Source organism: Salvelinus sp. IW2-2015, linkage group LG13 (assembly GCF_002910315.2).
Source record: "Salvelinus sp. IW2-2015 linkage group LG13, ASM291031v2, whole genome shotgun sequence".
In the NCBI taxonomy this organism is placed as follows: domain Eukaryota; kingdom Metazoa; phylum Chordata; class Actinopteri; order Salmoniformes; family Salmonidae; genus Salvelinus; species Salvelinus sp. IW2-2015.
The window spans coordinates 47,789,422-47,810,734 of record NC_036853.1 but is presented as its reverse complement, the minus strand read 5'-3'; the positions used below and the strand labels follow the sequence as shown (position 1 = coordinate 47,810,734).

Sequence of the window (21,313 nt, the reverse complement as noted above, 5' to 3'; positions counted from 1 at the left end):
GGACTGAATACTTATGTAAATATTATATTTCAGTTTATTTTGTTTTCTAAATTAGCAATATTTTCAAATTTTTGTTGTTGTTGCTTTGTCGTTATATGTAGATTGTTGAGGGAAAAATAATAAATAATTTTAGAATAAGGCTGTAACCTAACAAAATGTGGAAAAACTCGGACCAGGTGACTTTTATCAATATATTCGCCTGTATTTAACCCCAACAAATGAAATGCTAATCGGCTGCTAATGTGGCTATCATAAAAAACTAAAAATGTCATGATGATCTGGACGAGACTGCAGAATCTAGGCAAAAGTAAGAATCTCTGCATTAACTATCCAATGTTAGCTAAATGTAGTAATGAATAAATTGGCTACATTTCTTAATTTACCTGTTAGCAAAGGTGCCAGCTAGATATGACGTTCAGGAGCTTGCAGAGATTTGTAGTCTTGCATGATGTCTACTTTGATGCTAATTAGCATTTTAAATCTTAGAGTAAATAGAGCTGAATATTGATCAAATTCACCTTGTCCGAGAGAATTACATAGTTATCAAAAAGTCACACCAGGGTAAAGCTACACAAAACACAGCCCTTAATTTAAGTGTTTCTAAAATCCCCTATGGTAAAAATGAATGGTGGAAAAACGATTGGAACCATTTCCGTGTTTGACCGCTAGGTTTTAAGGGTATTATGACACCGCCACCACAGATAGAACAATGATTCAGATATTTCACCAGATGTTTCACCAGATGTATTAATATGAAGCATCCGGTTGGCGTTTCCACTCACTACCAAATATGGTGATGAGAGGAAGCCCGGTGGCCAGAAGTGGGAGAGCAAAATTGATTTTCCAGCAAATTTTCTCATCACATTTGATCTCCATACAGTTTTCTGTTTCCAAAACTAGAATTTGTAACAAACAGAGTGGATTGCGTTTTGTAGACTTTACTCTTTGCCAAAGTTTTAAAAACAATTGCTTTGTTTAGAATGAGTTATTGCACGAGCGCACTTCAGACTAGGCGTTCCATAACGGAAATATGCAAATATATGCTTGAACGCACCAATAGGATCTCACTAGCTTGTGCTTGGCTCTGCCCACCTCCTGCTTGTTCTGCCCGCTATGATTTATTTGCTCCCATTGGAAACGACAGGCTTATTTCAATCTTTGGTTAGTTATACAAATATTGGTCTTCCATGTGGGGCTCTATGGCGTGTAGGGTTTAGTTGGTTGGGACATTTTCTCTTTCCTTTCCCCCATTTTTTTTTTTTGTATCACGCTGTAATGGACTCACACTCCAGTCCAATTGGTGGCGTAATGCACCTTTTTTGGTTTCCAACCGCCATTTAAAAACCAGATACAGTATTGACGTAAACGAGTGACCAAGACACAATTTTCTCGTTAGGATTTTTATTAGACATTAACACTATGGAACTCAAAATTTACGAATTTAACTGCTCAGCATCACATACTTATGCCTGCTTTAAATCGCGTTTGTGAGACAGGACTTGGTTGATATATGTTATCTATGTAACTCTAGCTTGCTAGTTGTTAGCAAACAATGGCCGATGGAGTTTTTCACACTCATAATAGCCTCCATTATGGAGGTGCTAGCGAATTGCAGCCGTGGCAGATGGTCTGTAAACTCGTAAGACACGACTATGCAGTGTTTCGTTTGGAAATAACTCAAAGCCAGAAAAGAAAACAGGGTTTGCGGAGGAAACTACAGCTTACTGGAGCTGAAAGGTGTCACGGGAGCGCGCCCGAGCAGGACAACGCGAGAAGCGACGCACACTCCAGTCGTCCTCAGTAGTGTCAAGATTTTGACCGATACAGAGGAATGGCAAAAGAGATACATTTTGCAGAAGGCTGCTGCAGGGCGGGGCCCCCTCTGCACATGGTGTGACTAGACCGTGTTAAACCAGAAATTGGGGTCTTAGGACAGTTTGTAGAATCGTTTGCAATAATTCCCCCTGAATTACTTAGCTATATTGCACAATACATCACATATCCATAACCAGATTCTTGATTTACTGCTATTACTATATTAACTCATTAAAACAATAGTGAATGGAACATAATCAATCAATCAATAAATAGTGTATCAAGAAGTTATGCAAAGTGTAATTTTACATCCTGGCCAATTCTAAACTGTCAATATTGTACAATATAGCGTTCAGTGTTGACAGTACCTAACTAACCACCTATTTTCCCCCAATAACTCTCTCAGGTGAAGGACATCTCACTGGAGGCCACAGGAACTTTGTGAAGCCAGCGGGACATAATACATGGAGGATGACCAACCAATCACTGTTGATGAGGGGAGTGGAACTCAACCCAGCACTTTATTGTGATAGAGGTTAGTTGTAACAGTACATCAAAATGTGTGAGTTCATTTCAGAAAGGCTCCCCTCAGCTATTCAAATCAAATCAAATTTTATTTGTCACATACACATGGTTAGCAGATGTAATGCGAGTGTAGTGAAATGCTTGTGCTTCTAGTTCCGACAATGCAGTAATAACCAACAAGTAATCTAACCTAACAATTCCACAACTACTACCTTATACACACAAGTGTAAAGGGATAAAGAATATGTACATAAAGATATATGAATGAGTGATGGTACAGAACGGCATATGCAAGATGCAGTAAATGGTATAGAGTACAGTATATACATATGAGATGAGTAATGTAGGGTATGTAAACCCTACATTCACTTGCTTACATCCTCATACATTCACTTGCGTACATCCTCATTTATCTGCCATAAGAGGAGTTTGTGAGACTTCCCTATGACATCTGAATTATCCTCATTATTTTACTAAGCTCCCATGTACTGGTAATAACCTCTCCTCTTCTTGTGTCAGGATGCAGATACAGAGGCTGCAAGTCCTGGAGGATCGTCCCTGGTCAAGKAGGAGAGGACTGAAGAAGAGGACCAACGACACAGCATCACAGAGGTCAGTGGCACGCCGAACGCCATCCTAATGTCAGAGACATCTAACGGTAACACACAGGCTRTTGAGCACAGGATCTGACCACAGATCAGACCCAGAGGGGCTGGGCAGACTGGGCTGTCTTCCTGCTCCCGGCTCAGAGTATTTACTGGTATTTCACCAGAGCCAAAGGGCTGTTAATTCTTGTGTAGATGGTGATGCGTTACACACTGGAGGTGATGATCTGTCTTGTTCTTACGCTACAGAGATGGACCCTGGCAACATATCRTTGGGTTTAGAGACACAGACTGATCTGTCTAGAGAGGACTGGAACCAGTACAGTGGTAGTGTATACTRTGAAGGGTGCCTAGATAAGAAAGGTGAAGTTATAGTGGTAGATAAAGTGGAGGGTGACATTCCTTTCACATGGAATGCAGATAGTCACCTAGGAGACAGACACTCACAGMACAGAGACTTCTTAGATTACATGAAAAGCTTAGAGACAAATCCAAATCAGATCACAACCCAGTGTCCATGTCGATGGGGCCTTCCAATTCACACGGCCTTTTCGATCAGGTATTGAACTCAAYTGACAGGGCTAGAGCCCAGGTTCAGGGAGGGGAAGACACATCGGGCGGTAGTAAAGAGAAACGGTTCCTCTGCATGTTCTGTAACAAAGGCTTTAGCTGCCTCCAGAAGGTGGTTCCACACGGGATAAATCCTTRAGTAGTACCCAGTGTCACATGCACTTCGCCCAGGCTGGCAACCTGAAGAGGCACCAGAGGGTCRACACGGGGGAAATCCTACACTGGCCCCCATTGTGAGAAGAGGTTCTCCCACCAGCACCATCTGAAGATCCACCTGAAGGTCCACACGGGAGAGAGGCCGTTCGCCTGTACACACTGTGGGAAGAGGTTCTCAGAGAGGAGCTACCTCAGGATACACCAGCAGAAGAACCATTCCACTCAATTCGTTCCTGATGTTTAGAATAAACCATTAAAGACAAATATACATTTTTATTGTTGTCAGCAGAAAATATCCACAGATACATTTGGAATAACAAGAGTAACAGATTTCAGTGTTGAACATTCCTGGGTAGAATATTGCATCCAGGCACTGTGTGATATATAAGGCATATATAACCCTAAAAAGTARGTTACATATTGTTTGTACTGTGTAACAATATGATGTTCACAAATGCGTATTTAATTACTTTCAGTCAAGCACTTACATTTTTTTTTAAGACACTTTTAATGAGAAAATTAATGCAGTTCATCAAGTTCATGCTGATTTTTATGGTGTATTTTTATTATTGTGTAATTTAAAACTTGTTTATGTTTTTTTTTTTTTACACAAAATGGGACTTTTTATTCTAAGACTTTCATTGAGACTTTCTTTAGTACACATCACATCCGATCTCACCCTATTCTGCATACACCCAACAGCGCTTTATAACCATTATAGACTTACTAAATATATCTACAAAAACCCACACACGAACAAACACCTACTGTACATGTCAGAATAGTTTAGTTGGCTTTGTTAGACATATTTATGTCCACCATGATGAATTTAACAACAATTACATCATTCTGTAACTACAGTATAGGACTCAAACGTAGTYTGTGTACGTACCTGAGGGAGTGTAATCTGTATCAGCTGTCTRTTCCAGGAGGAGGAGGGTCCAGAGGGGCTGCTAGTGAAGGAGGAGGGGTGTGAGGAGGGTRTGGGGAACACTGAGGGGACCATGGTCATAGATGACAACCAGACTACACCTCTTCCTGAACCCGCAGAGGAACAAGCTGAGCAGCACAGGACCACACACAGTCTCACTGAGGTGAGTCCACTGTGAACTACTGTCTGTTTGGRATTAGGTCAGGGCCCTTATCCACAAAGCRTCTCAGAGTAGGAGTGCTGACCAGGTGGGGGCCTGATCCTAGATCAGTACTCTTACTCTTAGAAGTCTTGTGAGTAGAAAATTGGTCGTAAGTGCTGAGACGAGAGACATGTTACTCCTATTCTTATGGTTAAAAAAAAAGCTATGCAGGAAGCCTCTTTAGTCATAAGAGTCCCGCAGCAGGTACAGTCATATCAGACCACCGTGTTCAGGTGGAACACGTTTACTGCTTGATTTAGTAACACATTGAAGGGCACGATTTGACGTAAGTACATTCATCCTGTTGTAAGTCTGAAGCGTTCAATTCAGCTGGCGATGCCTCAATGCGATAGTTTAGATACCCACCACTTTGCAACAATGTTAATGAGCATATCATCTTTTTCCTTTGCAGTATAACTCAAACCTGTCGTGATGAATCTTAACGCTGAGACCCTTTTAGTTTGATTTATACTTACCAATGTTAGCACATGATAAAACGTTAAGTTGATATCATTTTTGCATGACACATCAATTTGCCTTACTCTTATAATTCTTGGCAACATATGTTACAGCATGCATAACAACTGCATAGGTTGAAGCGCAAGATTTTTATAAATTACCCTCATTATCCGTTTATTGAACACACTGCTTCACTCCTGTTTCAAACCTCGCAAGGCCTCAGTTGGCAATCAAATCCACCTTGCCGATAGAGTTAGCATAAACGTTTGAAACGTCTTATAATTCTCAATTGAAACACAAAGTTAAAACATAGGCCCTAGATTGTCTTCAATTGCACAGTTAAAAAAGGCATTCCCATTTAGGTTTAATTTTTAACAACCTGATATTGGGCCCAAAGGATTATCTTGAAATGCATTGAATGTAGGTTATTATATAACTAAAAAACCAGGCCTAATAAGATAAACATGTGGTTATAGAATTTAGGCATATCAGTGAAAATAGGGCAAATCTCCTAAAAACACAAACAGATTATTGATGCATGTATGTCTATGATTATTTTATGGATGTACCAATAAAAGAAATCAACAACGTCAAAGCAATTCATGTGGAGCAGGACCACTGACTCTGCATTTTTCCTTTATGCAGCACGGCGTGGTACCAGCTACTGGTTAGGAACATTGTAAGAGGTGTCCTTAATACACATACAGTGCCTTCGGAAAGTATAACCTTATTTACATAAGTACTTCAGACCCCTTTGCTGAATGAGAACTGCGAAATTGAGCTCAGCTGCAATCGGTTTCCATTGATCATCCTTGAATGTTTCTACAACTTGGAATCGCACTGTTTGTAATTTCAATTGGAATTGACAATGATTTATGAAAGGCACACACCTTCCTATATAAGGTCCACCAGTTGAAACAGCTGCATGTCCAAGCACTTCAGGCCATGAGGTCGAAGGAATTGTGCGTAGAACTTCGAAGACAGGATTTGTCGAGGGCACAGATCTGGCGAAGGCGTACCAAACAGATTCTTGCAGATTGAAGATCCCACAGTGGCCTCCATGCATTCTTAAATGGACAACAAGTTTTGAAACCACACAAGACTCTTCCTAAGAAAGCTGTCCGACCCGGCCAAACTGAGCAATCGGGGGAAAGAAGGGCCTTGGTAGGGAGGGGACCAAGAACCTGGAATTGGCAGACGTGACAGAAGCTCCAGAGTTCCTCTGTGGAGAATGGGAAGAACCTTCCAGAAGGACCATCCATCCCTCTGCAGCACTCACCAAGCAGGCCTTTATGGTAGAGTGGCCCGACCTGTAAACCCATTCTCAGTAAAAAGGCACATGACAAGCCCTCGCTTGAGTTTTGCCAAAGGCATCTAAAGACTGCTCAGACCTGAGAAGATTCTCTGGTCTGAGGAAACAAGATGAACTCTTTGGCCTGATACCAAGCGTCCATCTGGAGGCAACCTGGCACATCCCTACAGTGAGCATGATGGTGGCAGCATCATGCTGTGGGATGATTTTTTCAGCGGCAGGGACTCGGAAGCACTCGTCAGGAGTCGAGGGGAAAGATGAACAGAGGCTAAGTACAGAAAGATTCCTTGATGAAAACCTGCTCCAGAGCACTTCAGGACCTGCAAACTGGGGCAAAAAGGTTCAAACCTTCCAATAGGGACAACGACCTAAGCACAAGCCAGAAATGCAAGGAGTGGCTTCTTGGACAGTCTCTGAATGTCCAATTGAGTGCCCCAACAGAAGCCCAACTTGAACGCCGACAACATCGTTGTGCAGCAACGCTCCCCATTCAACCTGACAAGAGCTTGGCAGGATCTGCAAGAGAGAAATGGGAAGATACCAGGTGTGCCAAGCTTTGTTGAGTCAGACCCAAGAAAGCTAAAGGCTTAATCGCTGCCAAAAGGTGCTTCAACAAAGTACTGAGTAAAGGGTCTGAGTAAAGTTATTGTGTGTGATTGGATGAGCAATTATTTATTTTTAAATAATTTTAAGGATAAGGCTGTAACTTACAAAATTTGGAAAAAGTCAAAGGGGTCTTAAATTATTTTCTTGATATAGCACTGTATATATACCAAAAAAGAATGTGGTAACCCTTCAAATGAATGGATTTTGGCTTATTTCAGCCACACCCGTTGCTGACAGGTGTATTATAAAATCGAGCACCACAGCCATGCAATCTCCAATAGAGAAAAATTGGCAAGTAAGAATGGTCTTACTGAAGAAGTCAGTGACTGTCCACGGGCACCGTCATAGGATGCACCTTCTAACAAGTCAGTTCATCAAATTCTGCCCTGGTCAACTGTAATTGCTGTTATTGTTGAAAATGTCCTAGGAACAACCAGTGGGCTCGGCGCAAAAGCTGGTAGGTCCACACAAGCTCAGAGAACGGGCCGCCGAGTGTTGAAGCGTGTTAGCGCGCGTAAAAATAAGGTCTTGTCCTGCATTGCACACACTCACGTACAGAGTCCCAAAACATCAAATCAATCAATGAAATCAAATTTTATTGTCACATAACAATGGGTTAGCAGATGTTAATGCGAGTGTAGGAAATGCTTGTGCTTCTTAGTTCCGACAAATGCAGTAATAACAACAAGTAATCTAACCTAACAATTCCACAACTACTACCTTATACACACAGTGTAAAGGGATAAAGAATATGTACTAAAAGATATATGAATGAGTGGATGGTACAGAACGGCATAGGCAAGATGCAGTAGTATGGTATAGAGTCGGTATAGTTACATATGAGATGAGTACTGTAGGGTATGTAAACATAAAGTGGCATAGTTTAAAGTGGCTAGTGGTGAGCATGTATTACATAAAGATGGCAAGATGCAGTAGATGAATAGAGTACAGTATATACCATATACATATGAGAATGGGTAAGTAGGGTAGTGTAAACATTATATTAGTGGCATTGTTAAAGTGGCTAGTGGTACATTTTTACATAATTGTCCATCAATTCCCATTTTTAAAGTGGCTTGGAGTTTTGAGTCAGTATGTTGGCAGCGGCGCTAAATGTTAGTGGTGGCTGTTAGCAGTCTGGACTGGCGCTGAGATAGAAGCTTTTTTCAGTCTCTCGGTCCCTGTTGATGCACCTTCTGACCTCGCCTTCTGGATGAATAGCGGGGTGAACAGGCCAGTGGCTTGGGGTGGTTTGTTGTCCTTTGATGATCTTTATGGCCTTCCTGTGACATCGGGTGGTGTAGGTGTCCTCGGAGGGCAGGTAGTTTGCCCCCGGTGATGCGTTTGCAGACCTCACTACCGTCTGGAGAGCCTTACGGTTGGTGGGCGGAGCAGTTGCGTAGCAGGCGGTGATACAAGCCCGACAGGATGCTTCTCGATTGTGCATCTGTAGAAGTTTGTGAGTGCTTTTGGTGACAAGCCGAATTTTCTTCAGCCTCCTGAGGTTGAAGAGGCTGCATTGTGCCGCGCCTTCCTTGCACAACGCTGTCTGTGTGGGTGGACGCATTCAGTTTGTCCGTGATGTGTAAACCGAGGAACTTAAAACTTTCCCACCTTCTCCACTACTGACTCCGTCGATGTGGATAGGGGGGTGCTCCCTCTGCTGTTTCCTGAAGTCCACAATCATCTCCTTTGTTTTGTTGACGTTGAGTGTGTAGGTTATTTTTCCTGACACCACACTCCGAGGGCCCTCACCTCCTCCCTGTAGGCCGTCTCGTCGTTGGTTGGTAATCAAGCGCTACGCACTGTAGTGTGCATCCGCAAACTTGATGATTGAGTTGGAGGCGTGCATGGGCCACGCAGTCGTGGGTGAACAGGGAGTTACGGAGAGGGCTCAGAACGACCCCTTGTGGGCCCCCAGTGTTGAGGATCAGCGGGGTGGAGATGTTGTTACCTACCCTCACCACTGGGGGCGGCCCGTAGGAAGTCAGGACCCATTGCACAAGGGCGGGGCGAGACCCCAGGGTCTTCGAGCTGAATGAGAAGTTTGGAGGGTACTATGGTGTTAAATGCTGAGCTGTTAATCGAATGAAAGCATTTCTCACATAGGTATTCTCTTTGTTCCAGATGGGTTAAGGGCAGTGTGGCAGTGTGGTTTGCGATTTGCGTCGTCTTGTGGACCTATTGGGTCGGTAGCAAATTGGAGTGGGTCTAGGGTGTCCGGTAGGGTGGAAGGTGAATATGGTCCTTGACTAGTCTCTCAAAGCACTTCATGATGACGGAAGTGAGTGCTACGGGGCGGTAGTCGTTTAGCTCAGTTACCTTGCTTTCTTGGGGAACAGGGAACAATGGTGGCCCTCTTTGAAGCATGTGGGAACAGCAGACTGGGATAGGATTGATTGAATATGTCCGTAAACACACACAGCCAGCTGGTCTGCGCATGCTCTGAGGACGCGGCTGGGAATGCCGTCTGGGCCTGCAGCCTTGCGAGGGTTACACACGTTTAAATGTTTTACTCACTCGGCTGCGTGAAGAGAGCCCCAGGTTTTGGTAGCGGGCCGTGTCAGTGGCACTGTATTTGTCCTTCAAAGCGGGCAAAAAGTTATTTAGCCTGTCTGGGAGCAAGACATCCTGGTCCGCGACGGGGCTGGTTTTTCTTTGTAAGTCCCGTGATAGACTGTAGACCCTGCCACATACCTCTTGTGTCTGAGCTGTTGAATTGCGACTCTATTTTGTCTCTGTACTGGACTTAGCTGTTTGATTGCCTTGCGGAGAGAATAGCTACACTGTTTGTATTCGGATCATGTTCCGGTCACCTTGCCCTGGTTAAAAGCAGTGGTTTTCGCGCTTTCAGTTCCACGCGAATGCTGCCGTCAATCCACGGTTTCTGGTTTGGGAATGTTTTAATGCGTTGCGTGGGTACGACATCGTCAATGCACTTCTAATGAACTCGCTCACCGAATCAGCATATTCGTCAATGTTGTTGTTGGACGAATGCGGAACATATTCCAATCCGCGTGATCGAAGCAGTCTTGAAGCGTGGAATCAATTGGTCGGACCAGCGTTGAACAGACCCTGAGCGGCGGGAGCTTGTTGTTTTAGTTTTCTGTTTGTAGGCTGGAATCAACAAATGGAGTCGTGGTCAGCTTTTCCGAAAGGAGGGCGGGGAGGGCCTTATATGGCGTCGCGGAAGTTAGTAATAACAATGATCCAGGGTTTTACCAGCCCTGGTAGCACATCGATATGCTATAGAATTTAGGGAGTTTTGTTTTTAGATTAGCTTGTTAAAATCCCCAGCTACGATGAAGCACCTCAGGGTGGTGGTGGTTTCCAGTTTACAAAAGAGTAAGATAAGTTTCGTTCAGGGCCATCGATGTGTCTGCTTGGGGGGGAATATATACGGCTGTGATTATGATCGAAGAGAATTCTCTTTTGGTAGATAATGCGTCGTACATTTGATTGTGAGGAGTTCTAGATCAGGTGAACAGAATGACTTGAGTTCCTGTGTGTTGTTATGATGACACACACACGTCTCGTTAATCATAAGGCATACCCCCGCCCCTCTTCTTACCAAGAAAGATGTTGTTTCTGTCGGCGCGATGCGTGAAGAAACCAGCTTGGCTGTACCGACTTCCGTTAGCGTCTCTTGAGTTAGCCATGTTTCCGTGAAGCAGAGAACGTGCAATCCCTGATGTTCCTCTGGAATGGTTACCCGTGCTCGGATTTCATCAACCTTATTGTCAAGAGACTGGACATTGGCGAGTAGTATGCTAGGGAGTGGTGCGCGATGTGCCCGTCTCCGAGCCTGACCAAGAGACCGCTACGTTGCCCCTTTACCGGCGTCGCATAGGGTTCGCCGGCTGGGATCAGATCCATTGTTTGGGTGGTAAGGCAAAACACTGGATCCGTTTCGGGAAAGTCATATTACCTGGTAAGGAACGATGGTGAGTTGACGTTATCGTATATTCAGTTAGTTCCTCCCGATGTATGTAATGAAACCTAAGATTACCTGGGGTAACGATGTAAGAAATAACACATAAAAAAAACGAATACTGCATATTTCCCAAAGGAACGGCGAAGCGGGGCGGCCATCTCGGTCGGCGCCGGGAAGCCAAAGCATCTCTCGGAGCAACGTCAGCACAAACAACTGTTCGTCTGGACTTCATGAAATGGGTTTTCCATGGCCGAGCAGCCACACACAGTCTAAGATTCAACAGCAATGCCAAGCGTCTGCTGGAGTTGTGGTAAAGCTCATCGCCATTGACACTGGAGCAAGTGAAACCGCATTCTCTGGAGTGATGAATCATGCTTCACCATCTGGCAGTCCGACAAATGCCGGAGAAGGCTACCATGCCCAAATGCATAGTGCGCAACTTTAAAGTTTGGTGAGGAGGAATGATGGTGTAGGGCTGATTTTCCATGGTTGGACTAAGCCTCTCAGTTCCCAGTGAAGGGAGATCTTAAATGCTATAGCATAGAAAGAAAATCTAGAACGTTTCTGTGGCTTCCACTTTGTGACCAACAGTTTAGGGAAGGCCCTTTCCTGTTTCAGCCTTGCACACAAAGCAAGGTCCATACAGAATGGTTTGTCGAAGATCGGTGTGGAAGCGAACTTGACTGCCTGCACAGAGCCCTGACTTCATCCCCAGCGAACACCTTTTGGGATGAATTCCCTTCTGACCGGAAGTCAGATGAACCGCAGTATCGAAGTCTTCTGAAACCGGAACCCAACAGAAGCGAGCCAGCTAACTAGCTACTAGCTAGTAGTCAGCTAGCCACTGTAGCGGTCATGCACTACCTCTAGCACTGACACTTCGCCAGTCTGCACAGTGCACGACTCAAAATCAGAGCAAATCGGTTACTTTTCCACTCATAATCTCCGGGATTCCTACTTTTCTAATTTTTTTTCTTCTACATGGATCATCGGCAGCTAGCTAGCTGCTATCGCGAGTGGCCACTCCTGGCTAACGGTTCCTGTCCGAAGCAAGAACGCATTAGCCTGGAGCTAGCCCTGCCAGGGCCCATCTCCCGGCTAGCCAAAGAGGCCCATCAGCTACTCCCTGGGCTACACTACCTATTTTGGCCAACTGGCCCGGACCCCGCCGACCCATCACGACTGGACCACCGCAATCGACGTGATTTGCGCCGAGAGGGTTTTCTCAAGCTGGCTCCCCGTCGGCGTCATCCTGATGAATGTCCCATCCGTTGCCTGCTAGCCGCTGGCCTGCTACGCTGTCAGAACACATCGGACTGTTGCGTTGAAGAAGGCCGCATCGGACAACTTCTTTGGCCCCACACATACTATTTTGCAATTGGCCTGGTTTAAACCACGGAGCCGCTGCTGTCTGTCTGGCCAGACGTAATTAGCACGAGGGGGCCCACAACCAGACTTTTTGTCCGTCGGCGCCAGTCCCTCCAAGGCCTTTCTGCTAACTTGCTAGCTGCCTGAAGCCCTCAACTGGACTCCTTGATTCACCTCGGCTACGCATGCCTCTCGCTAAACAGTCAATACGCTTGTCCATTGCTGTTTTGGTTAGTATTTTATTGCCTTATTTCACTGTAAGAGGCCCTCTAGCCCTGCTCAATACGCATTTTTAACACTTTAGTTCCACCTACCGACACATGCGATGACATCACCGTGTTTAAATGATATTTCTAGAGACAAAATCTCTTTCATCGTCAACTCTATGCACGTTACCGTGATCAGCGGTGTTTACCCTCACTGTATTCACACATCCTACGATACCTTTGGTCCTGTACATTATGCTTGAATCTACTCTACCGTGCCCAGAAATCTGCTCCTTTTACTTCTGTTCCGAACGTACTAGGCGACCAGTTCTTTTAAGCCTTTAATCCGTACCCTTATCCTAACTCCTCCTCTGTTCCATCTGGTGATGTGGAGGTTATCCCGGCCATGCAGTGCCTGCTTACACTCCCCAGGCGCTATCATTTGTTGACTTATGTAACCGTAAAAGCCTTGGTTTCATGCATGTTAACGATAGAAGCCTCCTCTTCTAAGTTGTGTTTATTCACTGGCCTAGCACACTCTGAACCGCGGAATGTCCAGCTGTGGTCCTGATCCCTGGCTTCAGGAAGACTAACCAAAAACGCCTGAAATTTCCATCCTAACTAATAACATTTTCCGACAAGATAGTTAACTCTGCCAAAGGGGGCGGTGTTGCAAATCTACTGCAGAGATAGCCTCAGAGTTCTGTCTTACTATCCATGGGCTGTACCCAACAATCTCGAGCTTTCTAACTTTTTAAAAAATCCACCTTTTCCAGAAACAAGTCTCTCACCGTTTGCCGCTTGCTATAGACACCCTCTGCCCCCAGCTGTGCCCTGGAACACCATATGTGAACTGATTGCCCCCCAATACTATCTTCAGCGCTCATGGCTGCTAGTTGACGCTAAAACTGGGACCATGCTTAACACCCCGGCTTATTCCTACATCAAGCTGATGCCCTCAATCTCACACAATATTAATGAGCCCACCAGGTACCCCCAAATCCATAAACAAACGGGCACCCTCATAGATATCAATCTAACAACTTGCGCCTCCAATACCCCCTTTCTGCTGTTTTCAACCAAGTCTCAGCGAATCACTGCCTCATTGTCTGCAGTCCGTTAAAATGGGTCCGCGGTCAAATCGACCACCCTCATCACTGTCAAACGCTCCCTAAACACTTCAGCTGAGCAGCCTTTCTAATCGACCTGCCCGGGTATGCCGGAAGGATATTGACCCTCATCCCGTCAGTAGACCGGATGCCTGGTCAATTCTTTAAAAATTGCTTCCTCAATCTTAAATAGCATGCCGCGTTTCAAAAAAAAAATTTGGAAATGGGAACCAGGAAAATATATAAAGCCCTCTTGTTCTCTCCAGACCTGACTTGCCCTTGACCAAGCAAAAAACATCCTGTGGCGTTCTGCAATAGCATCGAATAGCCCCATGATATGCAACTTTTCAGGGAAGTTAGGAACCTAAATAAACAGGACAGTTAAGAAAGCTAAGCGCAGCTTTTTTCAACAGAGCAGAAATTGCATCCTGTTAGACAATCAAAAACGTTCTGGGACCACTAAAGTCCATAGCACGCATCCTCCGCAGCTGCCCACTGCACCTGAGGCTGGAAACACGGCCATCTCCACCGAATAAATCCACTATAATTGAGATTTCAATAAGCATTTTTTCTACAGCTTGCATGGGCTTTCCACTGGCTGACCTCTACCGCCCGGCCCCGGTCAACAGTCCTCACCCCCAAACAGCAACTCCGCCCAAGCCTCTCCCTCCATTTCCCTTCACCCAAATCCAGATAGCTAATGTTTCCTGAAAGAAGCTGCAAAATCTGGATCCCTGCAAATCGCCGGGCTAAGACCCAATGCTGGAACCTCTCTTTCTAAATGATCTGCCGAAATTTGTTGCAACTATCATAGTCTGTTCAACCTCTCTTTGTCCTCAATCTCTGAGATCCCAAAGATTGGAAAGCTGCGCGGTCATCGCCCCTCTTCAAAGGGGGAGACACTCTAGACCCAAACTGCTAAGACCTATATCCATCCTATTTTGAAGAGGGGGATGACGCGGCAGCTTTCAAATCTTTGGGAATCTCAGATGATACGAAAGAGAGGTTGAACAGACTAGTGATAGGGGTTGCAACAATTTCGGCAGATATTTTAGAAAGAGAGGTTCCAGATTGTCTAGCCCGGCTGATTTGCAGGGATCCAGATTTTGCAGCTCTTTCAGAACATTAGCTATCTGGATTTGGGTGAAGGGGAAATGGGGGAGGCTTGGGCGAGTTGCTGTGGGGGGTGCAGGACTGTTCCTGGGGTAGAGGTACCCAGGTGGAAGCGATGGCAAGCTGTAGAAAAATGCTTATTGAAATTCTCAATTATAGTGGATTTATTGGTGGTGGCCGTGTTTCTAGCCTCAGTGCAGTGGGCAGCTGGGAGGAGGTGCTCATGGACTTTAGTGTCCCAGAACGTTTTTGAGTTTGTGCTACAGGATGCAAATTTCTGCTTGAAAAAGCTTGGCTTAGCTTTCTTACTGCCTGTTTATTTAGGTTCCTAACTTCCCTGAAAAGTTGCATATCATGGGGGCTATTCGATGCTATTGCAGAACGCCACAGGATGTTTTTGTGCTGGTCAAGGGCAGTCAGGTCTGGAGAGAACCAAGGGTTATATATTTTCCTGGTTCAATTTTTTTTTGAAACGGGGCATGCTTATTTAAGATGGTGAGGAAGGCATTTTTAAAGAATGACCAGGCATCCTCTACTGACGGGATGAGGTCAATATCCTTCCAGGATACCCGGCCAGGTCGATTAGAAAGGCCTGCTCGCTGAAGTGTTTTAGGGAGCGTTTGACAGTGATGAGGGGTGGTCGTTTGACCGCGGACCCATTACGGATGCAGACAATGAGGCAGTGATCGCTGAGATCTGGGTTGAAAACAGCAGAGGTGTATTTGGAGGGCAAGTTGGTTAGGATGATATCTATGAGGGTGCCCGTGTTTATGGATTTGGGGTTGTACCTGGTGGGTTCATTAATAATTTGTGTGAGATTGAGGGCATCAAGCTTGATTGTAGGATAGCCGGGGTGTTAAGCATGTCCCAGTTAAGGTCACCTAGCAGCATGAGCGCTGAAGATAGATGGGGGCAATCAGTTCACATATGGTGTCCAGGGCACAGCTGGGGGCAGAGGGTGGTCTATAGCAAGCGGCAACGGTGAGAGACTTGTTTCTGGAAAGGTGGATTTTTAAAAGTGAAGCTCGAATTGTTTGGGTACAGACCTGGATAGTAAGACAGAACTCTGCAGGCTATCTCTGCAGTAGATTGCTACACCGCCCCCTTTGGCAGTTCTTCTTGTCGGAAAATGTTATAGTTAGGGATGGAAATTTCAGGGTTTTTGGTAGTCTTCCTGAGCCAGGATTCAGACACAGCTAGACATCCGGGTTGGCAGAGTGTGCTAGGCCAGTGAATAAACAAACTTAGAGAGGAGGCTTCTAATGTTAACATGCATGAACCAAGGCTTTTACGGTTACAGAAGTCAACAAATGATAGCGCCTGGGGAGTGTAGCTAGGCACTGCATGGCCTGGATTAACCTCCACATCACCAGAGGAACAGAGGAGGAGTAGGATAAGGGTACGGTTAAAGGCTAAAAGAACTGGTCGCCTAGTACGTTCGGAACAGAGAGTAAAAGGAGCAGATTTCTGGGCACGGTAGAGTAGATTCAAGGCATAATGTACAGACAAAGGTTGGTAGGATGTGAATACAGTGGGGGTAAACCTGTGCATAGAGTGACGATGAAAGAGATTTTGTCTCTAGAAATATCATTTAAACCAGGTGATGTCATCGCATGTGTGGTAGGTGGAACTAAAGTGTTAAATAAGCGTATTGGCAGGGCTAGAGGCTCTACAGTGAAATAAGGCAATAAATACTAACCAAAACAGCAATGGACAAGGCGTATTGAGTTAGCGAGACGCATGCGTACCGAGTGAATCAAAGGGATCCAGTGAGTGGCTTCAGGAAGCTAGCAAGTTAGCAGAAAGGCCTTGGAGGGACGTCGCGAGGACAAAAGTCTGTTGTGGCCCCTCGTGCTATTACGTCGGCAGACAGATCAGCAGGGCTCCGTGTGGTAAACCAGGCCAATTGGCAAAATAGGTATGGTGGCCAAAGAATTTGTCCGATGGGCCTCTTAAGCTAACAGTCCGATGTGTTCTAGACAGCTAGCAGGCCGCGGCTAGCAGCTAACGGATGGGCATTCAGGGGATGACGCGACGGTGAGCCAGTTGAGAAAACCTCTCGGGCAAATCACGTCGGTGGTCGTCGTGATGGGTCGGCGGGGGTCCGGGCCAGTTGGCAAAATAGGTATTGTAGCCAGGGAGTAGCTGATGGGCCTCTTTGGCTAGCCGGGAGATGGGCCTGGCAGGGCTAGCTCCAGGCTAATTGGTTCTTGCTTCGGGACAGGAACGTTAGCCAGGAGTGCCACTCGGATAGCAGCTAGCTAGCTGCGATGATCCATGTGAAAAAAAAAAGAAAAGGGTAGGAATCCGGAGATATGGAGAAAAGTAAGTCCGATTTGCTCTGTTTGAGTCGTGCTGTGCAGACTGGCGAAAGTTGTTCGTGCTAGAGGTAGCTGATGACCGCTAGCAGTGGCTAGCTGACTACTAGCTAGTAGCTAGTTAGTGGCTCGCTTCTGTTGGGGTTCCGGTTCAGAAGACTTCCGATACTTCCGGTTCAGCTGACTTCCGGTTCAGAAAGATTCATCCCAAAGGTGTTCGCTGGGGATGAAGTCAGGGCTCTGTGCAGGCCAGTCAAGTTCTTCCACACCGATCTCGACAAACCATTTCTGTATGGACCTTGCTTTGTGCAGGCTGAAACAGAAAGGGCCTTCCCTAAACTGTTGTCACAAATCGGAAGCACAGAATCGTCTAGATTCTTTCTATGCTATAGCAATTAAGATTTCCCTTCAGCTGGAACTGAGAGGCTTAGTCGCAAACCATGAAAATCAGCCTACACCATCATTCCTCCTCACCAAACTTAAAGTTGGCACTAATGCATTTGGGCAGGTAGCCTTCTCCTGCATTTGTCGGACTGCCAAGATGGTGAAGCATGATTCATCACTCAGAGATATGCGTTTCCACTGCTCCAGAGTCCAATGGCGGATGAGCTTTACACAACTCCAGCAGACTTGAGCATTGGGCGCATGGTGATCTTAAGACTTGTGTGTGGCTGTCGGCCATGGAAACCATTTCATGAAGCTCCAGACGAACATCGTTTGTTGTGCTGACGTTTGGCTTACAGTAGGATGTTTTGGCTTTCCGGCGCCGCCGAGATGGCGCGCCCTCGCTTCGCGTTCCGTGGAAAATATTGCAGTAATTCTGTTTTTTTATGTGTTATTTCTTACATCGGTACCCGCAGGTAATCTTAGGTTTCATTACATACAGTCGGGAGGAACTACTGAATATAACGATACGTCACTCACCATCGTTCCTACCAGGAATATGACTTTCCGAAACGGATCCAGTGTTTTGCCTTCCACCCAATACAATGGATCTGATCCCAGCCGGCCGACCCTAATGCGACGGCCGTAAAAGGGGAAAACGTAGCGGTCTCCTGGTCACGGGCTTCGGAGACGGGCATCGCGCTCCACTCCCTAGCATATACTCGCGCATGTCCAGTCTCTTTGACAATAAGGTTGCATGAAATCCGAGCACGGTAACATTCCAGAGAGACATCAGGGATTGCAACGGTGCTTCTGCTTCACGGACATGGCTAACTCAAGAGACGCTAACGGATCGGTGCGCCAGCTGGTTTCTTCACGCATCGCGCCGAAGAAACAGTACAGTCTTTCCTGGTAAGAAGAGGGGCGGGGGGGTATGCTTTGATTAACGAGAGCGTGTGTGTGATCATCAATACAACAACAGGAACTCAAGTCATTCCTGTTCACCTGAATCTAGAACTCCTGCACAAATGCAAATTTCCGACGCGCATTATCTACCAAGGGAATTCTCTCGATCATAATCAAGCCGTATATATTCCCCCCAAGCAGACACATCGTATGGCCCTGAACGAACTTTATCTGACTCTTTGTAAACTGGAACCCTCCCCCCACCACACACCCTGAGGCTGCATTCATCGTAGCTGGGGATTTTAACAAGGCTATCTAAAACAAAATCTAATTCTATCAGCTATATCGATTGTGCTACCAGGGCTGGTAAAACCCTGGATCATTGTTATACCTAAGCTTCCGCGACGCATATAAGGCCTCCCCCGCCCTCCTTTCGGAAAAGCTGAACCACGACTCCAATTTTAGTTGATTCCCAGCCTCAAGCAGAAACTAAAACAACAAGCTCCGCGCTCAGGTCTGTTCAACGCTGGTCCGACAATCTGCATTCCACGCTTCAAAGACTGCTTCGATCACGCGGATTGGAATATGTTCCGCATTGCGTTCCAACAACAACATTGACGAATATGCTGATTCGGTGAGCGAGTTCATTAGGAAGTGCATTGACGATGTCGTCCCCACAGGCAACGATTAAAAACATTCCCAAACCAGAAACCGTGGATTGAGCAGCATCCGCGTGAAAACGAAAGCGCGAACACTGCTTTTAAACCAAGGGCAAGGTGACCGAACCATGACCGAATACAAACAGTGTAGCTATTCTCTCCGCAAGGCAATCAAAGCAGGCTAAGTCCAGTAGCAGAGACAAAATAGAGTCGAAATTCACAGCTCAGACACAGAGGTAATGTGGCAAGGGTCTACAGTTATCACGGATTACGAAAAAGAAACCAGCCCGTCGCGGACCAGGGATGTCTTGCTCCCAGACAGGCTAAATAACTTTTTTGCCAGCTTTGAGGACAATACAGTGGCCAACTGACACGGCCCGCCTACAAAACCCTGCGGGCTCTCCTTCCTGCAGCTCGAGGTGAGTAAACATTTAAACGTGTTAACCTCGGCAAGGTGCAGGCCCAGACGGCATGTCCCAGCGCGCGTCCTCAAGAGCATGCGCAGACCAGCTGGCTGGGTGTTGTTTCGGACATATTCAATCAATCCTTTATCCCAGTCTGCTGTTCCCACATGCTTCAAGAGGCCACCATTGTTCCTGTTCCCAAGAAAGCTAAGGTATACTGAGCTAAACGCCCTACCGCCCGTAGCACTCACTTCCGTATCATAAGTGCTTTGAGAGACTTAGTCAGGACCATATCACCTCCCCCTACCGGACACCCTAGACCACTCCATTTGCTTACCGCCCAATAGGTGCACAGACGCCGCAATCGCAACCAACACTGCAACACTGCCCTAACCGCTCTGGAACAAGAGGAATACCTATGTGAGAATGCTGGTTTCATCGATTACAGCTCAGCATTAAACACCATAGTACGCCTCCAAACTCGTCATCAAGCTCGAGACCCTGGGTCCTCGACCCCGCCCTGTGCAACTGGGTCATGGACTTCCTGACGGGCCGCCCCCAGGTGGTGAGGGTAGGTAACAACATCTCCCCCGCTGATTCCTCAACACTGGGGCCGCACAAGGGGTGCGTTCTGAGCCCTCTCCCTGTACTCTGTTCACCCACGACTGCGTGGCCATGCACGCCTCCAACTCAATCATCAAGTTTGCGGATGACACTACCAGTGGTAGGCTTTGATTACGCAAACAACGACGAGACGGCCTACAGGGAGGAGGGAGGGCCTCTCGGAGTGTGGTGTCAGGAAATAACCTCAACCTCAACGTCAACAAACAAAGGAGTGATTTGTGGACTTCAGGAAACAGCAAGGGAGCAACCCCCTATCCACATCGACGGGTTAGTATGAGAAGGTGGCAAAGTTTTAAGTTCCTCGTGGTAGAACACATCCACGGACAAACACTGAATGGTCCCACGCCCACAGACAGCGTTGTGAAGAAGGCGCAGCAGCGCCTCTTCAACCTCATGGGGCTGAAGAAATTCGCTTGTCACCAAAAGCACTCACAAACTTCTAGCAGATGCACAATCGAGAGCAATCCTGTCGGGCTGTATCACCGCCTGGTACGCAACTGCTCCGCCCACAACCGTAAGGCTCTCCAGAGGGTAGTGAGGTCTGCAGAAGCATCCGGGGGCAAACTAACCTGCCCTCCAGGACAAACTACACCACCCGATGTCACAGGAAGCCATAAAGATCTTCAAGGACAACAACCAGCCACTGCCTGTTCACCCGCTATCATCCGAAGGCGAGGTTCAAGTACAGGTGCATCAAACAGGACCGAGAGACTGAAAAACAGCTTCTATCTCAAGGCCATCAGACCTGTTAAACAGCCCACCTAACATTTAAGCGGCCGCTGCCACATACTGACCTCAACTCCAGCCACTTTAAATGGGAATTGATGGAAATTATGTAAAAATGTACCCATAGCCCACTTTAAACAATGCCACTTAATATAACATGTTACATCCTACATTACCCATCTATAATGTATAGTATAATACTGTACTCTATATCATTCTGCATCTGCACATCTTTATGTAATACATGTACGCACAGCCATTTAAACTATGCCACTTTATGTTACATACCCTACAGTATCATTCTCATTGTATATACCGTACTCTAATACGCATCTACTGCATCTTGCCTATGCGTTCTGTACCATCACTCATTCATATATC

General features: G+C 46.1%; 1 protein-coding gene across 1 annotated transcript in view; it reads left to right on the top strand.

Moving 5' to 3' along the window:
- The window catches only part of LOC111971721 (uncharacterized), a 233,612-nt gene that overhangs the window by 197,609 nt on the left and 14,690 nt on the right, over positions 1-21,313 (top strand). Inside the window, exons 3-4 of the mRNA XM_023998558.3 lie at positions 2,860-2,952; positions 4,601-4,765. Of these exons, the coding sequence (XP_023854326.2) occupies positions 2,860-2,952; positions 4,601-4,765 (258 nt within the window). The remainder of the gene's footprint in view (positions 1-2,859; positions 2,953-4,600; positions 4,766-21,313) is intronic.